Source organism: Buteo buteo, chromosome Z (assembly GCF_964188355.1).
Source record: "Buteo buteo chromosome Z, bButBut1.hap1.1, whole genome shotgun sequence".
In the NCBI taxonomy this organism is placed as follows: domain Eukaryota; kingdom Metazoa; phylum Chordata; class Aves; order Accipitriformes; family Accipitridae; genus Buteo; species Buteo buteo.
Window position 1 is genome coordinate 29,503,563 of NC_134204.1, and position 20,178 is coordinate 29,523,740.

Below are 20,178 nucleotides of genomic sequence, written 5' to 3' on the forward strand. Positions count from 1 at the left end.
GACCTGTGATTGGAGAATCTAAGAAGTTCACAACACATATATAGCAGCAACTTTCCATTCCTGAGCTGGCTGTATATCAGTCATAGCCATAAGTTACAGCAGTTTGAAGGCTGCTCTAAATTATGCCAGCTGCCAGCAAGCTCAGCCAAGGATTTCCAGGGTGAAAGGAAACACTGTTCACACATCTTTCCTGACCTTACTTCCATGCTAGACATCGTGGATGCTGAAAAAGGCACAGTGCAGAGCTTCTGACACCAAGGTCCCTCTTAATGTATGGGCAGCTTCTTGCTGTATGATGCCCAGTGGCTACTCTGCAATAGTAAGAGCGATGCGAAGAGTTATAAACATGGAGAAAATTCTGACTTGGTGTCCTGTCCAAACTTACGAATACAGGGTAGAATTTTACATCTCAAAAAATGTCAAACGAGTTGCTCACACAGAATAGAAAGGATGAGATTGCATCCTAGCAAACAATTCATTTGAAACTAGATGCTTTTTATTTCACACACAGTTGTTTTTCTCCAAAATGTCCAACCTTCTTTCAAAGTCTGTGCTTTTCCTCTGGTAGAGATTTTCCTTTTGCTACATGGACTGTAACTACAGCCTCTTTAAGAAGCTTTTATTTCAGTGATCATTCTTTAACACTTCTAATATACTTCTGCAGAACTCTAGCTCCTGCTCTAGTTTCCAGGACCAGAAAATCGCTGGTATGTTTGACCTCTCAGCTGAATACCGTCAGCAGCACTTTCTGACCGGCTTACTTTTCACTGAATTGGCAGCAGCGCTGGATGCAGACAGCGAGGGGTGGGTATCCCAATTTGTAGATTTTAGAATGGGATTGAGTCACATTATTACTCTTGGCAAGGTCATAGTTCTATTCCAGGGCAGTCTTCTTTCCCCCACTCTTTGCAGTGAGTCACTCTAACATAGCAATAAGCCACACATTGTTTTATCTGCAGTATGTTGGTCCCAGTGAATAAAAATACACTATTTGTTGCAGTAGTGTTGGCTAGATACACGAATTGAGAACACAACATTTTGGTTGCTCTTCTCTCTAAAACACATCTTCCTTTGTCTGAACTTAAGTGTTTAGCTAAACTTTTGCAAGAATCTGATGCTTTTCTTTAAGCACCTCTCTTCACCATACTGAATTTGTATGGGAAGTTTGAAAAACATGGGTGCTCTTTGATTGTGGTGAAGTGGCTTGGAGATGTAAGATAGCTATCTCTTGCAGGGAACATGAGTCTTTGCTCAGAATGGAAGAGATTATCTAATTAATATTGGTGTATTAACTTGTTTCTTTTACTTGTTTGTTTACTTGTTTCTTTCCACTCTGTTTCTTAAATCTTTGATTTATAAATAATTTGTGGAGCTCATGGATGGGTTTTGTGTTAACAGGATTAGCAAGGTGCAAAAAAAGGCGGTCAGTGCTATCCTTAGCCTGCTGAGTTCCCATGACCTAGACCCACGTTGCTCAAAAAAAGAGGTGAAGATTAAAATTGCAGCTCTCTACCTCCCTTTGGTTGGTATAATTTTGGATTCACTGCCGCAACTCCATGATTTTACAAGTAAGACCTTTCTCCCTTTGTATTTTTCAGCTTCTCAGAGTGACTTGTCTAAACAATCTATCAAACATAAAAGAGATTGTGCTAAGTGCAGAAATTCTACACAGTCTAGTAAGGTTGAATATTTCTTTTACTTAGAAGTAAACTGGACTTTTAAAGACAGGGAAAACATCAGTGTCCTCACTTCATGAGCAAATGATAGACCAGAGATGTATCTGTAAGTACTCCTGCCTATCTCTTTAGTGTAAATATTATGATCCTGCAAATAAAGCCTGCAAGATCTGAGAGAACTATTGACATATAGATAGGTTTAACAGACAGTAGAGAAGAAAACAAGAGTGATACTGACATCGTGTTGCATCACAATTAAAGAAATTGGATTGTATTCTTTCTATCTTTTTCTATTGCTCTGTAGTGCTATTAACAGGATACCAAAATTAATCTCAGGCAGATGTAGTCATCACATAGGAGACATATTTTTGTCATCTGTTTTAACTATAAACTTTGCTCTACATTATCAAGCCTTTTAAAACAACATTATGTAGGCTGTTTTCTTGCATTTTGCTACATGTGTGTTCATATAATACTGCTAAAAGCAGCTATTTCACATCTTTTTGTAGGATAGTAGATCTTTGCTACTTGGAAAACTACATTTCACTTCCATAAATAAAATAAAGGCTATAAAGAAAAAAAGGTATAATCTTCGAAGAATATGCTTTTGTCACTGGTTCTGAAAATATTTTGCATTTAGAAGTCTGGACAAAAAACTTAATACTATAAAGGTACTATTAAGCACTTTCAGTCTAATAGGATGAAAGCATTTATTATACATTGGCTAATCAGATCTCACCCCATTCTTGTAATCTAAGTGTTATCCTTATGCCACAGATGAAAAAGAGACATTATGAGGAAGCCCAGGTGTCCCAGTATGGCTTGGTTTTAGAGTGTCTTTCTTTCTGAGTATCTGTCACAAGAGGCTGTTGACCTCGTTCTGAACACACTGGGACGGGCTGGTCACTCAGCTTCTCTGAAAAACATGACTTGCAAAACACAAAATGGACACTCAGAATCAGAGGATATTTTTACAAAACTTCGGTATAAACAACTTTATTTGCTGAAAGTGATGTCAAGAACTAGCAGGAAATAGAAGCAGCCTGAAATTAAACTTGTTCTTTAGTCAGCAGGCAATACTGACTCTGTCAGGTGTTAGCAGACTTACATACTTGTTGAATATCACCAAATCCATGTATGGCTTTTGCATTGATCGTCTCACCTGAAATGGACTGGAACTGGGTGGTTCCAAGTCTTAGGAAGCACTGCTTAGCTTTGGACTTCAGAGACAACCTCATGTTTGCTACTGCCTTTGCTTTTAATTCAGCTTTTCTGAACACCTGGAGCATCTCCTTTCCCTGTGTTAATTTGAACAATTTGGCAGCCTTTGCAGATGGCTGCAATCTGTCTTGCTAATGCTGCACCTCTTTCACTGCTTGGTACATCAGCCAGACCAACAGTCTCAGGGATGGAGGTGCCAGTTGTTTTGTTACATTACAGCCCAATGGAAGACTGGACAAGTGAGCGACAACAACTGGATTGCTCCTGAAGTTCTAATAGGGTATTTCAAATCTAGTTTCAGATGCCCGCAGCGGAAAGGGACGCACAGGAAACCCAGAAGAAGAACAAGAGTCTGCAGGTGCAATCAATCAAAACGTGGCCCTTGCCATTGCGGGAAATCAGTTCAACCTCAGAAGCTCTGGAATATCTCTGCTGTCCCTGGTATGTCCAGTGGTCTGCCAGTGTACTTTCTGGTATCTGTTTTCGTCTACTTTGTTTTCTCCTTTTATCCTTTCTTGCCACTAATAACTGCAGTAATGAAAAACTGCATTCTTGTTTCCTCCAGCCCCAAAGAATGCCTCATATTCCTCCTGTCATCTCCTCCTCTTCTCTTCTAGTCATTTAATTACTCCTTTACCATAGGTAGTTCCACTTTTTCTCCCACATGCTTATTTCCATTGCCACACCCAACTTAGTCTCATTTCCGGATCAGCAAATGCCACTGTGATTCCCTCACTGCCTCCTAGTCTCACCTGAATCCAAGAGCCGCCTTTTTTTTTTTCTCTCTCTCTTCCTTCATGGTTGTTTTTATCTTCTATACAATTTGGCTGACACAACTGCATGGCAAGAGGGGACTGAAGAGTTAGAGAATCTTTTTCTGCATTATTCTAAGGAAATTAAAATACAAGCATCTAGCAAAAAATGCTCTTGTGCCTCTTCCTGTCTTTCACATGCATACAACTGGTCCTGTCACTAATTACACACACATACATTCAAAAAATACAATCAGTATAACCTGGAAGAGGTTAAACTTACTGAAGTCCAGTCCTAAAATTTGATTTCACTGAAATTTAAATAACATTACTTCACCTGAATGACCTCCCTCTTCTTTTTCTTCTTTCAACTGACATTTACTTTATCTGCTTCTAGCCCTACAGACAGAGTGCCACCTTAGGTCCTGATACTACTCGCAACCTTTTGATCTGTTTCCTCTGGATCATGAAAAATGCTGATCAGAATCTAATACAGAAATGGATTGCAGACCTTCCATCCATGCAGTTGAACAGGATTTTAGACCTCCTCTTCATTTGTGTCTCATGCTTTGAGTACAAGGTAAGTGAAACATGGCCTGATTTTGTTGTCCTGTTTTGGTTTAATTTTTTTTTTCCTTACCTTCCGCCTGTCCAGCGGAAATTTGTTACTGAGAGTTATTAAATTAGCTCTTGTCTAATCTATGCTACAAATGGACAAATTAATTCAGATAAAATAACTGACACTAGCCTTCAAGCAAAATGCAGCCAAAACCTTTGAGGAAGTCCTATGAAGTTGGCTTAAGTTGTTTTGTTATTTTCCTTTTTCTGGGGATTTGAGGGCTATTTTTGGCAGGCAATATATTGACAGCTCCTGTAAGTACTGGAGAGGACACTAAGGATGACCCTTTAGTTAAGCACTGGGACTGAACATCAGGACTTCCCTCTCTGACAGGGTCTGTCTGAAATGGATCAAAGAACCTTCTCTCTGAACTTTAATTTCTCTCTCTGTAGCACTGAGCTATATATCTGTGTTTATCAGCAGTACATATACTACCTCCTTCCTCATCTGCAACATTTAATTAGCCTTTATATATTAGTCAACCATATTCATTGCTTTCTGCCCCCTCTGCAGATCTCTACTATTGTGTCTGGTTCTGAAGATGTAATTTGGACTCATGTCCATTGGTGCTGATTGCTTTGACTTTACTTTCAGGGCAAACAAAGCTCAGATAAAGTTAGCACCCAAGTACTCCAGAAGTCACGAGACGTTAAGGCCCGATTAGAAGAGGCTTTACTGAGAGGTGAAGGAGCCAGAGGAGAAATGATGAAGCGCTGCAGAATACCAGCTGGTACTTCACACCCCTCTCCCCCCATGTCTTTTGAGAAGATCTCAGGAGGTTGTAGACATAAATGAGTTTGTTGGGTTTTATGCACTCTCCCCATTTTCATCCTTATATTTTTCACCCACAGTCCTTTCCCTTGCAGACCTTTCTTGGTTTTGCTGTGGATAAAAATATTACTAGCTTTCAACTATCCAAGGTGTGGCTGGGACTGAGCTCTTCTCAGGTGAAGACTATGAGGCCAGCTAAGTTTTAAGACATTCTGAAAAATTGTGTTAGTGTCTAATCAAGAGCCAAGAAATCTTGTCAAAACTATCAGTAAGAACAAATTGTTCATAGCAAAAAAGGTTGTTTCATTTAATAAATGGAATAATTTGTGTTTTCATCTTTGAAGACATTAAGCAAGCTAATGTTCTAAAAAGCCTAGATGAAAAAAATGATGGGATCCTGTCCTTTTACTAGAGCCCTGAGGCTATAAAGTTAAATGGTTTTAGTTCTGACAGGCTGCTACAGACATGTATCTCCTTCTTTCAGTGAGCTATCAAACCTCAGGTGTCCCCTTTTGCTTTAATCTCACTGATAGATGTTGCACTTTTAGGGAATGACAGATCAGCGGGACTAAATGAAAACCTGCGCTGGAGAAAGGAGCAGACTCACTGGCGGCAGGCAAATGAGAGACAAGATAAGTAAGTCATGTAATAAATATATATTGCTTTTATTAAAACCAAGATCTTTGGGTTTTTTACGTTTTGTTCTTTTCCCTAGGATGTTTTAATACAAAGTCAGCAGTTTCAATCCTTTCTCTCTTCTGTCAAAGAGAAAAATAGAAAATGTTTACATAGCAAAAGTATCCAACTGTTGGTATGACACAACAAAGAGATCACTTGAATGAGAAGTTTAAATAGTTATTTACACATTTTTTTCTTCTTATTAGTAATGTAGTAAACACTAGTTATTGATACAGGTTGTATCAAATACTCCACAGAGGCTTGCTATGACATTTATTTTGGTGTTGCTATGGCTCCTCACTGTATACAGTGCTGTGGTATAAGTTTTGCCATATGAAATCAGTTGAGGTGGGTTTGATGTGCTATGTTAAAATTGACAAGTGTTATTTGCAGGAGTAGGGGAACATGATTCTGTAGTGAATATTTTTCTTGTTGCAGGTTTTAAGTTATGATGTCTCAGTACATTTCACCTTAGCAGCACTGTATGGTAGTAGACAAGTCAATGTCTAGGTTTATGGAAAACTGTATTTTCAGGAATGATTTGTGTTACTAACAGCATTTTCATATGCTATGTTCTTAGTTTCTTTAAGTGTGGAGCTTGTTGTTTTTCCCTAAAGGAGATGTGTCCTTTGTTCATAGATACTTGCTTGAATTTTGACTATCTAAACGGGCCACTGTGTGTCAGGTAGAGACAGTGGACTCTCACCAGTCCAGCTGCTGTGAGCTACCACTATATCCTTCAGCATGTGTGAATTTGAACTGAGAACACTTGTTGTGCTATGCAGCAACTACATTGATGTAGCCTACTAGCACTCATCTATGATTATTACATATATTTTTGAACACAAGACTTTTAATCTGGAATTTATCCAAACTTTAAAAAAAGAATCTTTCCACCTTTTGTGCTAGTTTGGAAGAGGTGCAGATCCTGTGTGGATATTTTTATTTTTCCCTGAAAGCAGGTTGCTTTCTCCCAGCCAGTTTCATTGAAATCAGAATAAAAGAGTCCTCAAGCAGCAGCTCTACAATACCTCTTTGCAGCAGTTCAGTTAAACCACTTAAAATAAAAATTATGGTTACATAAGTAAAACTCTGCATGCTGTCCAGGCCTTTCTGTTTTACCCAGCTTTCATTGCTGTGGTATGCAAGATCTTTGCTCTCATCCTTTTTGGATCCCTTTAGTGTATATGTCTGGTAAGTAAGGTGTTTGCAGGTAGTAGTGGCACAGCAGGTTTGCACAGGTTGCCACTCAGCCTCACTCAGCCTGCTTCCTATTGAGTCCAGCATGCTTTGGTATTGTAGTTGCAGCTATAAGCTACACATGGTTACGCGTCAGAGAAGATCCAGTCAGCATGGTTAATGTGCAAGGCTAAGTGGTTGCTGGAAATGGTTCAAACAGCTATGCTGTTTGCTTAATTTGGTCAGTTCTTACTCATATTTAGTGACCCCTGGCTTGATTATAGCACCAGCCTTTTGGCAGGGCCTTCTTTTCTTCGTTGCTTTGAGTCATTGTAATTAATAACCATACAACTGCCCTGACTTCCTTTCCTAGCCCTCCCCAGAATTATCTCATTGTGCCCAAAAGGATGGTTCTTTACTTTTCTGATTGTCTTTTTTGTCTAAGACTCCAATGGGCAGAAAAAGTAAGCGAATGTAGCAGAAAAGCCACAAATTTTGAAGTCACTCGGAAGTGTGGTTGTAAGGGTGTTGCTCCAGCCACAGAAATGCACCTTAGGAACTTTGGCCCAAGTCAAAGCAGCTCTAATCTCAAGCTCTAGAGAGCAGCTTCTGGCCATGCAGCAGCCCATTTCTGAGCAGTTTGGGAAAAAGAACAAAGCTTCCTCTTTGTGTTTCTGGCATAGAATGGATCTCTGAAAATAGAGTTTTGTTAGGAGCTGCACCTATGCTTAGAGCATTCAGGTGCAGAGGAGCAGTGTTCCAGACCTCCCTCTTATGTCTCAACTAAGAGGGCATCATGCATTGTCTTACCACCATATTCTGTCTTTTATAAATGTTTCAGTCCTCTCTTAAATGGCCTGGGGCACTGCTGTATTGACCCCACAGCAGTTGGACCTGCTGTCTTGTGTTGTCAACAGTCTCAAGAATCAAGTTTTAAATTGCCTACATGAAACACTGCTGCTATGGCATTGAAGCAATTTCCTCTTTGCCCAAGCCTGCTATTTTTACTTTTTTTCTGGAGGTGTTAGATCAGATGCCTTTTATTTCATTTTGGGTTTTGGTGTCCTGCTACAGGTAATGCATTCAGAAATTATTGCATAGCTTATTGAACAACTGAACATGATATTGAGGGCAGCGTAGCCATTACGCAGATTGCTATTAAGGAAGCAGAAGCATCTGTTTGAACTATACAGAGGCCTAGTTTTCAGGTGTCCCCTTTGGGACTTTTGTCCTACAATATCAGCCCTCCTCATTTGACTCTGTAGTTCTTAAGAAACACCTCTGAACATTATTTTCTTTATTTGCTCTTATGGGATTGTTCAGAATAGTATCATTTGTATCTTGGCTTTGTTTAAACAGCAGGCCATCTGTTGGGATACTCTCTGCGTGCTTTAATTAGAACTCCTTTTTGCAGGACAAAAGCTGAGCTAGATCAAGAAGCTCTGATCAGTGGAAACCTGGCAACTGAAGCTAACCTGATCATTCTTGATATGCAGGAGAACATCATCCAGGTGGGAAAGGGCAGAGTTGGCTTGGTATCAATCCCTGCTCCCTCAGAAGCCAGTGGAAGCAAGATTCATTTCTCCTTTTGTTTCTTAGGCAGTGCAAAATGTTTTAATTAAAGATGTTCTGTAAACTTGTATAATCTTGAAGGGGAAAGAAAAAAAAGATGAAGAAGAATGAATCCAAAGATGAAATTTCTGCCTGCTTCACACTGTTGCCACAAGCCCCTTCTACTGTAGGGCATTGCACTACTGTGAATGAAAGGGAAATCTACCACCTTGTTGTCTTCAGTAGATGTTGTTGAAAGCTGTTTCCACTGTCTTACTGTGATCCTGGAGTTCAGAGAGGATGAGGGAAGAAAAAAATTCATTTATGCTAGGAGTGTATCTGAAGATATTAGTAATTGGGAACTGGACTGCTGGGTGGCCTTTGCTCATACTTGCATGTATGATCCTGTGAGACAAAAGGATTTAACCTTGATTCCCACAGAGTGGTCAGTGTGGGAAAGTATCTTCCACCTGCATGGAGGCCTTCTGAAAAGAGACATGCCACCTAGAGCAATGTAATGTGCAGAATTTACTTAATTTCTAGGAATCAGATGCAGTAAAATTTCACAGGTCCTTTGACAGCAGTGGAACCATGATAGTTGACTCTGCTTAGACATGGTCTCCTGCTTTAGGAGAGATACTCCAAATTCATGGCTATGGGAATACTACTGTTAAAGCAACATTCATATTCATAGATAGTGAGGAGAAAACTTCATTCTTGAAAACCTGTTAGTGGAAAAGCATTTCGGTACCAGACTCTTGTAGTACTGGGCATCACTTTTGCATGACATCACTCATAGCACCTAGTCTCCCCTCTATTTGGGTTGAGGGTTTGATCAGAGCATACCAGTATGCCTATTTAGCCTATATGCCCAGGAAATGAGAGCATGAGGAGGCAAGGGGAAGGATAGTGCTTGCCCACCACAGGATCACTTCCTGATCCAAGGTACATGAAAGATTGGACAGAAGGTCAGCAGAGCTTCAAGAGTCACTGCAGAAGCTGGTTGAGCTTGAAAATGCATTGGAGGGTTCATGGATATTGAGAAATGTTTGGGATATTTTCCCCTCTGTCTTCTTAATCACTACAAAAGTGTTTTGAAATTCCTCTGAAGCAGATGTTAACAAATGAAAAAACTCCAATGTCTAAACTCCTGGATGTGTCTCATGGACAGGGGCTCTTATGTGCCAGTTCATTGCTGAATTACCTCATGCAGTTATTGTTGTTTATCTCCTCCATGTGTAGGCAAGCTTTGCAGCAGAGTGCAGAGACAATCTTTTGGGAGGAGTTTTGAAAGTCCTGGTGAATTCTCTTGGCTGTGATCAGAGCACCACTTACCTGACTCATTGCTTTGCTACACTCAGAGCGCTCATTGCTAAGGTATGCTCTTGACAGACTTCTGTTTTCATGCTTCCAATCAAGTTATTTTATCAGAGCAACATTTCTAGAGCACAGCTGTGTGCATTCACTTACCACTTTCCCTTTGGCATTTGTTAAATATGTTTTGCATATGTAAATACAAATGCCTATCTATAGCGTTGTTAAGGGACTTCCGCCTGTTGTAAGGTTATTTCATTGACCACACAAGATGGAATAACTGAATCTGAATCATCTTGCGGTTTTAGCAGTCTACACTTAAATATGGAAGTTTACAATTAAAAAGGTAAAAAGTCCACCCATTGTATTTCAAATACATTCTGATTTTAAATAGGAATCTTAATGCCAGGGATTGCACAGATTCCATAAAGTCAAATTTAAATTATTATATCATCAGGACTAGTTTCCAGGCAGTTGCACAACAGAGAAATCAAAGCTAACCCATCAGAGATCAGGGGGATCATTCTAGGTTTCTGCTTCTAAGAGAAGTTCCAAAATTCTAAGTAGATTCTAAGATGTTGACAGATTTCATCTTCATTCTGCCTGAAAACTCAGCCTAATCTCTCTTTCATTTCTGTACCTCTGATTAAAAAACAAAATTCAAAATTGTCATGGTTTAACCCCAGCCAGCAACTAAGCACCACGCAGCCGCTCACTCCCTCCCTCCTGTCCAGTGGGATGGGGGAGAAAATTGGCAAAAACAAGTAAAACTCGTGGGTTGAGGTTAAGAACGGTTTAATAGAACAGAAAAGAAGAAACTAATAATGATAACACTAATAAAATGACAACAGTAGTAATAAAAGGATTGGAATGTACAAATGATGCGCAGGGCAATTGCTCACCACCCGCCGATTGACACCCAGCTAGTCCCCGAGCGGCGATTCCCTGCCCCCACTTCCCAGTTCCTATACTAGATGGGACGTCCCATGGTATGGAATACCCTGTTGGCCAGTTTGGGTCAGGTGCCCTGGCTGTGTCTTGTGCCAACTTCTTGTGCCCCTCCAGCTTTCTCGCTGGCTGGGCATGAGAAGCTGACAAATCCTTGACTATAGTCTAAACATTACTTAGCAACAACTGAAAACATCAGTGTTATCAACATTCTTCGCATACTGAACTCAAAACATAGCACTGTACCAGCTACTAGGAAGACAGTTAACTCTATCCCAGCTGAAACCAGGACAAAAATGTATATGAGGACAGAATTTGAGCCAACATTTTTATAAAATGGGTCATAATTGTTTAGGTGCTTCATGAGAACTCTCTAAAATCTGTTTAAGATTCATTCTCCTACAATGAAAAGCAGTTCCACAAAGGAAAAATCCATTAAATGTTTGGTTTTTGGTGTTTTTTTTTTTCCCTAAACTACTCTAAAATGCAAATAATGAACAGGATACTCCTGTCCAATTAATGCCTGTCTGCTGATGCAGATTGGCTGACAAAGCCTAATTACTGGGTAGATTTCTGAGTAGTTATGAAACTCGTAATTACATTTTCATTGTACTCTATCTTTGAAAGCTAACTTCCAATTACAATAATGAATTTTGTGAAGCAATTGTTGTTCTTATTGAAATAGATCTTCTAGTTAAGCTGACTCAGTTCTGTATTTTATGAAGCAATTGTTCCAATTATTTCTATTACACTGTAGGTATATACATGTTAATTTACAAATAAAAATGATAGAACCCTGTGCCAGCAGACTTGTAATATAAATTAGACATAAAACAGTGAGATAATGGAGTGAAGAAAGGTTGAGAACTGGCAAATGGGCCTGCAAATGAGATATATCATCCTGTGTTCTGCTCACACGCCTTTATCAGCCAGTTCTATGTAAGTACGTACAGTACTGGTGCATCTGTGCTGTCTACGGTGAGAGTATCTTAGCACAGAAACGCTGGGTTTATTGTTTGCTGGGTGCATTGTGGAGATACTGTAAAGGAGGGTCTGGCATGAAAGCTGGGAAATGGAAGTTTTGTGGAAGGGTTGGGCATTGATGCAGAAAGCTACTAATTGCTCCTTACACTTAAGGAAGTATTTGCATGTTTCATCAACCATGATATATTCTGAAATTAGCAGCTGTCCATGATTCTAAGAATTTTGCAATATTTGAGGTTTTCAAAAGCTTCTGGAGCCATGGAACTCCAAGGATTTTTTTTTTATTCTTTCTCTTTCTGCCACTGTTTTCAAAACACAAAGACTATTTTCAAACCCTTCTTCCTGTAGGAAGACTTGAAAATGGAACCTATTGTGTCACAGGAATTAGAAGTCCAAATAAAAAGACGTATAAAATGTGCTTTCTGCAAACTTTGGTCTTTGTATGAATCCTGTGATTTTTGTGTACTAAGCTAATGATGTTTTAATGGCCAGAAACAAGAGCAATGAATGTTTTCTTCTCTATCTCCCTTAGTTTGGAGATTTCCTGTTTGAAGAGGAGGTCGAACAGTGTGCTGACCTGTGTCAAAGAGTTCTCCATCACTGCAGCAGCAGCATAGATATAACACGGACTCAAGCCTGTGCCACTCTTTATCTCCTCATGAGATACAGCTTCAGCTCTACCAGTGTAAGATTTTGAGAACAGCACTAGGTTTTGTGATCGATTGAAACTGAAACTGAAGTTGTAATAGCAAATGCAACGCATCTGCAGATAATCATATGTTATGCTGTTCCACATATTTGAGCCAGAAGAAGTGCTAGAAGTGTAGAGGCAAAGTACTTTTAATTATCGTTCATTATTTTGTTGAGGAAAATGTGACCTTTTTCTGCAACATCTGTAAATGCATCTTCAAATGGAACAGCATTAGGCCTCTGATGGCAAGGACTATACAATGTATAAGCAATACTCTTCGTTTTGTCATGGTTTGGATTTTTTTTTTCCCCTCCTGTGTCAAAACTACTTAAACTTAGACTAGTTCTATTCTAATGCCATTACAACCTCAGTAGAACTGCTGTATGCTTGTATTAATGGGAATTCTTCGCTGGCCCCTTGGTCTCCGGACTAGGCTCTGATTGTTACGACACATATGGAGCAAAATACATATGTTATGCATGTAGGTTCACAATGTCCTAGCACAAAAGGACATGCATTTGCATTTTGAATGGCATCTGATCTTGCACAGCATTTTCTTCCCTAGTTGTTACTTCAAAAGCCTTGAATAGGTAAAAAGCATTGGCTCTGGAGGATGAAAATGCGCCTCTGATACACCATGATCAGCAAGGCGTAGCGCATCACCAGGTGAAGCCCTCAGAGGGCTTCTGCTTCCCAGACTTGTTTCCAGAATGTTTTCCCAGTCTTGCTTCCTCTCCTTCTTCTCTGTGGGTGGCCTGATCCACACACCCACTGGCCTGTGCAGGGGGGGAAAGAGGTGCTTCTGACTTCCCCTTGTCTAAAGCAACCATATGTATTCCAAGGAATATTCTCGCCCCAAAGTACAGACATATCAGAATTAGGGAACTTTGGCTTAACCAGGTAAAACAGGACTGGCTTTGATACACCAGAGACCACTCGTGTGAGCAGTGAGTTTAATTCACTCAGTGTGGGCAGGAAAAAGAGGGTTTGGTTTACACAGTAGACAGAGATACATGAACTGAAATGCATGATGCAGTGCAGCCATCATTCTTTCATGGTTTTGTTTTTTCTTCTGAAAGAATTTTGCAAGAGTGAAGATGCAGGTGACCATGTCACTGGCCTCTCTGGTTGGAAAATCACCTGAGTTTAATGAAGAATTCCTTCGACGGTCCTTACGAACCATCCTAGCCTATGCAGAGGAAGATGCAGATATGCAGGCAACTCCATTTCCCATTCAGGTCAAATCTTTTATGACATCTGTGGCTTTTATCAGGAGCTTTCACATAGGAATGTGCTTGGAGCAAGTCCTAGATCTTGGTCTTCCAAAGCAATGAAAATAAGAATGCAGGTGTTATTGCATGAGTTTATTTCTAACACAACAATAAGCAGGGAAGAAGCGGAGGACATAATTCCATAGAATAAACTCTTACAAAGTTCCACTGAAATCATATTACAGAAGAATCATCTCTTAGCTTTGTGTACAACTTTCTTCTAGACCCCAGCAGTAGCTGTACCCTGTAAGAGTTTCCCAAGATGGAATTTGATTCATTATGTTTTCAGACAAGTAGCATCATTCAAACTGCTCTCCCTTTGTCAATTTATAAGGTGGCAGCAGCAATAACGAAAAACATTTCGGACAACTGTCAGATGCTTTGCTAAAATTCCTACAGTAACTCAGCTTGTGCTGAAGACTTATAAAAACATCTGCTTTGTTATCAGATCATATATTAACTGCAGCTGAATTCCACTAGCACATAGGTTTGATTTTTTTTTTTCATTTGGAAATAAACAGATCAAAGGATTCCAGCTCATTTCAATTAATTAAAATGTGTGTATAAGATTTGCTATGTCAGCAGTCTTCTCTGCATTGAATAGAGTTGGAAAAACATATCTTGTAGCAATTCAGCATCCTGACATTTCCTTGGGTAAGAGGGAGGGACTAAGACATCATCTGGTGCAGATGCTGTTATTTTTCTAGAAGGGGGAAAATAAACACCTGAGAAATGCATGTTGATCTTTGTATTACTGCAGGTAGAGGAGCTGCTGTGTAATCTGAACAGCATCCTGTCAGATACAGTGAAAATGAGGGAATTTCAGGAAGATCCAGAGATGCTCATGGATCTCATGTACAGGTGAATCCATTTAGAATTGCTACTGAGGATATTCTACAGTGAGGTGAGCACAAGAATTGTGCATTTTAGGGACAAGCTGTGGACAAACCCTATAGCTGTTCTGTTTGTGTAGTTTCCAGCTTTAGTACAGCTGAGATCTGTCACAGGGGCCACAGGGTGCGGGAGTGAGCATGTTGCAGTAGAGCCTTTGGGAGGTGGCATAGACTTGGGCAAGGGTGGGGGTCAGGGACTGATGAACATTGAAGAGTCTTGGGTTCAGCAGTTTTACTCTCCTCATAGCCCCTGTGTGTCCTGCCTACCCCTGCCTAACCATTTATTTTGCCCTGTGCTTAGTGAATCATACAGAATAAAGATAGAGATGTCTCCTTCCATTCAACCCAGTGGAGAATTATAAACGATCTTTCTGTTATTTTAGAGGAAGTGATCATTCACACCTCCTTTCTGCCCTGTGTTGTTAGAATTGCCAAAGGATACCAGACATCACCTGACTTGAGGCTGACTTGGCTGCAGAACATGGCAGAGAAGCACACCAAGAGGAAGTGCTATACAGAAGCAGCCATGTGTCTGGTCCATGCTGCAGCGCTTGTGGCAGAGTACCTCAGCATGCTTGAAGATCGAAACTATCTCCCAGTGGGCAGTGTCAGCTTTCAGGTAAGAAAAGGCTCCCAAGCTCTGACAGCATAAGGCTAGGATGGCCTGTTCTGGTGTGTGAATTCCTTCTTGTGTTAAGCAGAGTAGAAATGCATGTATGGGAAGGAAAGTTATGATGGCAGAGTATCTATCACCACTCTTGGTAGGTTGTTCTGATGATTTATGCTTACTGATGAAAACTGGTACTTTAGTATCTGGCTGTCTCTAGCTTCTATTTCCAGCAGTTGGATACTGTAATCTCTTGTTTGCTAAGTAGAACCCCTGTATTATCACATGCTAGGGCTGTTACTTATCAACTGTGACAGATCTTTCTCATAATCTAGGTAATTGGAGCTACTTAGTTGTTTTAGACATGTTCTCCAATCCTTTGACTGTTCTCCAGTTACTAACCAACACCCTTTTGATTGATGAATGACACAATCACCATAGTCTATACGCAGTCACATCAAAGTCAAGTAAGAATGACCATTAAGTTCTTTAAGCCTGGAAAGTGTCTCTCAGTTTCTGTCTCCAAAGGCTCCACTTGTTCGTTTGATGTTGAGCTCTTTAACTCCTTAACACATTGATCTTTTCCAGAGAGTTTTCTTAGATTTTGTTTTTCACCCTTCTTTTCTACATCACCTAAATGAAAGCATAACTCTTTGTTGTTAGAGTTAGACATTTTGAAATGCAGATATTCATAGGTAGTTTATCAGATTATGCAGTTTTGGTTACCCATACCTGAACTGACTTCATGTGCAAATTCAGTGATGTTACTACTTTTTTTCAGACATTATTAAAAATAGAAATGGCTGAACCCTTAAAATATTCCCATGTGTTGATGATGCCCCCTTTATCATTATTCTCTAAGACCAGTGAAGACCAGTGTTCATTTACAGAGTGTTTGCTGCAATGATTATGAATCATTCCAACTAATTAGTGGAAATGTGTTGGAGAATCAACTCAGATGTTTTATAAACATCTACTGTTTGGGCATTATTACCCTTATGAGATTGTAATCTCTTTAAAAGCTTCAGGTTTCTATAGTCTGGCGTGGATTCAGTTTAATTACAATACCTTTTATTTTTTTCTTTAGTAACATTTTGTATCAGTATTTCCACCACTTTGTCCTGGATGCAGACTGATAAACCTACCACTATCTGCTCATCTTGTTTACTTTTAAAAAAATGTGGTCCCCAAAGCATATTTCCTCCTCTGGAACTTCCCCAGTTTTTTAAAACATACGGCAACTCAGTATTCGCTGCCTGAATACCCTTCCGCTTAGCTTTTTTAAACTGTTGAGGAGCACATTCTATGGTCCAGGTGATTTTGAAATGGTTAACACTAGTAGTTGGTACATTCGTCATCCCTTGATATAACCATACCACCTGTGGTTTTTTCCCTTCAGAATAGTAAATAATCATGCCACCTGGGGTTTTTTTTCCCTTCAGAATAGTATATGTGACCATGATTGAACCACTTGCCATTTTGCATTGAATTTAGTATGTTGGGTGTTAGTATTTGCAATTCCACCTTAGCAATCAGGTGACAGAGTAGTGTTATTCTTAAATTCCTTTACTCTTAAGATAGCTGTATATACTCTTTTTACTGGCTACACTTCTGGCCAGAGATTTATACTTCTGATATTTTGCATCCCTTGTCAGCTTTGTGTACTTCCTAACTTCTAACTTCCATTCATTACTTCCATTTTCTTCTTTTCTCCCTACTTGTTACATACTATCATCGTTTAGATATAGGTGAAATCTGCATTCCCTTCCCAATGTCATCCTGCTCCCAGGCTGCCTTGAATGCTTGTAATCTCACATGCTTGACCCTAATGGAATCCTCCTTCCATTTTCCCCAGATTATGTACATTGCCATGAATGGGTATGTTTTCAGTTATTTTAGAGAACTGAAGTCTATTCTACAAGGCACTAGGCAAGCAAAAACTTAGAAGTTTAAAAGCAACAAATTAATCATTCTCATCAAAATGCTTGTGTAAATACATGTTTGCCAAAGAAACAGTTGCTCCATAGGAGAGAGGTAATAAAATGCCTTAATGACCAGAAACCCAATTACACAATTCTTTATCTGACAGCATAATTCTGAATTTCAGTTTGCTCAATAACAATAATTAACTATAATAACACTTTGCATTTTTTGCAAAGCCTTTCAAGAGAAGAGCTCGCATTCTTTACTAACAGGTTTGTGTTTTGTAGAACCTGTGAAGATCTTGTTCAGATGACCTTGTTAAAAGAGAGATACACTACTCAGACTGTCTCAGCTTTATCTGGAGTTCCAGATCTCATTCAGTGACTCTTTCTGTGTCCATTTCTTCATTTAGCTCACATACGAAATTAACTAATATTGGTGATACACATTTAGTTGCGGAATTGAGGGTGGTGATAACATGTATCAGAAAGATTATTCTGGATGTGCAGAAGTGTTATCTCCTTTTTACAGACGAGTAAAATGAGGCAGCAAAGGATTAAATCAGTTGACCTAGGTCTTCTGCAGTGACTCTGTTAGCATCCAGAAAACTGATTCTCAGTAGAGAAACACTTTTCCTTATACTGTGCCAGACAAAACTGCATATACTTCCCTCTGTGCAATCAAAACTATCCCTTGGAATCAGAATGGGATCACTTTCAGTGAAATTCCCTTTGAACTTAATTTGTGTTTAGACTAAATCCCCTTTGCAAGTGGTAAGGGAGACTTAGAGAGAATATGAATTGCATATGGACTGACTTTAAAGCCACTTTGTATTACCACAGACAAGGACTTAGTGTGTATGTTGTCTACCTGCTGAGGCACAGGACTAATTAGCCTGGGTTCAGCAGTAGCCTAATTCAACTGTGCTGTTTTGGGGTTTTAGGTTGCAGGGTACCCTAGCCATATCTAACATGGTGATAACAGCTGGGGATCACACTAGAGTTCCTTGAGTTTACACGAGTGTTTCTTTTCCTTAAAGAAAACTAGGCTTGTGAGATCCAAATAATTGCTGATGATATATGTGGTAACTTACTTATTGTCTCTATTATACAAGGGACATATTAAATTCTGCAGTATGAAAGGTAGATCAAGACAAAAGGTGGGTAAGGCATGTCCACTTCGCAAAAGATCATGCAAGCACCAGGAGTATGTCATGAGGGCTCTCTCCTACTACAGTGCATGGACTATAAAACATGCAAATACATGCCTGACATTAGTTATTACAGGTTTAAAGGCAAAGAAGAGATAATTGGTGTCTGTGACTTTCTTGGTTACTTTCATAAATAAATCACTCCTCTGCAGTCTTTTCCCTTTACTACAAGAAAAAAAGAAAAAGCCACCAAAGGCCATGTGCCATTTTGTGAAAACAGTCCTTAATGGCTACTGTTACAGAAAGGGAAAACCCCCTGCAGCATGGGTTGTATGAGTTGCCCTAGCTATATGCCAGGCAGGCTAAGTCTGGTTGAATTCACTATCTTCAATGAGACTGGTAAGTAGAAAGTGGCATGGGTGTGCTAAAACGTGCTGCAGTTTTCCCTCTGGCTGAAATACAGGCATATTCTTAACTCCTGCAAACACTGTCCTGAGCTTTGTGCTGATCTTGACAGTGAGCTGATGTGATGTGCAGACTAGGTACTGTGATGGCAGCATGGCTGGAGTAAACTTCACCTATGGAGAAATAAATACATCTACAAAACCCAGTGGGGAAAGTCCCATGTTGCTAGTGATGTGTGGTGCCAATTCTTTATCTGAAATCTGATCAATAGTAACAGCCCTCATTGTCTCTGGCATTTTATAAAGATGTCTTTAAGGACTTGGCTAGCTAGCCAGCTGGCATCTATCCTGCGCTCAGACAGATTGTCATTCCCAGTTTCTGCGGAAGTGAGACGCTATGACACTAATTTAACTCCTTTTAATTACTAACAAATCGAAGCTTAGCATTTCTACTGCTGTTGAAAGTTACATATGATTGTTCCATACTGTAGGTACACATATTTTAATGTTCATTTACATGTATTTCTATGTATTACAAAATTATTTATGTTGACTCTACCCAGTATCATTTATTCAAAGGGATCCTGAAGAACTGTAGACATGTTATTTCATGGTCTAGTATCTCAAAGAGTGACTGACATTGTGTACTTTATCTAGTTTTATTTAAACACACAGTAAGATTGGTAAGTTTAACAAGAAACCAAGTAAATTCCGCAGGATCAAGGTGTAATACGGCAGAGGCTGAAACAAGAAGTAGAATTCAATTATTGCAGTTTTTCTAGCAATATTGTCTATGTCCTACTTCTCCTCTGCTTGCAGAAGTCAAATCAACAACTTGAAAGTTCAGCTTCTTCAAGCAGGTGTCAGGAGGTCTGGGGTGCAGCTTGGAATTTCCCATCCCCAGGCACCAGCAGCGGGAAGGGCACATTGGTTGTAGCCCTGCGGTCTGGGAGATTGAGCTCATTGCAGCACCATAGAAATGCAGCCAGCGGGGCAGGGGACAGTTTGTGACCTACAGGAGTCTGCCTTTTAAACCTGAGGCGAGAAAGAAAGTTTAGTATTCTTGTAGTGAAAATCCTGGCCTGCCATCTGCGGAGATTTATGATGTTACGTTTGCTTCTAAATGGAATTTAACTGTGTATCCCCTGGCTGCAGTTCTATAATTTCATTCTTCTTCTTGTCATGTAAATATGTTGAAACTGTTTCTGCCTCGATCTTTATGATAGACTATTCATCTAGATTTCTGATTTCTCTGCTCTGATGTATTTTAGAACATTTCGTCCAATGTGCTGGAGGAATCTGCTGTTTCAGATGATGTTTTGTCTCCAGATGAAGATGGTATATGTTCTGGGAGGTATTTCTCAGAAAGTGGCCTGGTAGGGCTGCTGGAACAAGCAGCAGAGCTCTTCAGCACGGTGAGCCAGGGCCAAAAACCATGGGGATATGGAGTGGGGCTATCATCTGGGACAGATCCATAGCTTATTTTCCTGCACGTGAGGAAACGAAGCCTTACTGCTAAACCAGGCTCCACAGATCTGCCCCGCTG

The 20,178-nt window shown here is 39.8% G+C and overlaps 1 protein-coding gene across 6 annotated transcripts in view; it reads left to right on the top strand.

Moving 5' to 3' along the window:
• DOCK8 (dedicator of cytokinesis 8) overlaps nucleotides 1–20,178 on the top strand; it is a 95,666-nt gene that overhangs the window by 66,441 nt on the left and 9,047 nt on the right. For all 6 annotated transcript variants that reach the window (XM_075019898.1, XM_075019892.1, XM_075019896.1 and 3 more), the window contains 13 exons: nucleotides 665–804; nucleotides 1,399–1,568; nucleotides 3,193–3,338; nucleotides 4,047–4,229; nucleotides 4,863–4,998; nucleotides 5,588–5,675; nucleotides 8,311–8,407; nucleotides 9,690–9,824; nucleotides 12,226–12,378; nucleotides 13,464–13,622; nucleotides 14,416–14,516; nucleotides 14,975–15,167; nucleotides 19,904–20,047. In XM_075019898.1, the coding sequence (XP_074875999.1) occupies nucleotides 665–804; nucleotides 1,399–1,568; nucleotides 3,193–3,338; nucleotides 4,047–4,229; nucleotides 4,863–4,998; nucleotides 5,588–5,675; nucleotides 8,311–8,407; nucleotides 9,690–9,824; nucleotides 12,226–12,378; nucleotides 13,464–13,622; nucleotides 14,416–14,516; nucleotides 14,975–15,167; nucleotides 19,904–20,047 (1,845 nt within the window). The remainder of the gene's footprint in view (nucleotides 1–664; nucleotides 805–1,398; nucleotides 1,569–3,192; nucleotides 3,339–4,046; nucleotides 4,230–4,862; nucleotides 4,999–5,587; nucleotides 5,676–8,310; nucleotides 8,408–9,689; nucleotides 9,825–12,225; nucleotides 12,379–13,463; nucleotides 13,623–14,415; nucleotides 14,517–14,974; nucleotides 15,168–19,903; nucleotides 20,048–20,178) is intronic.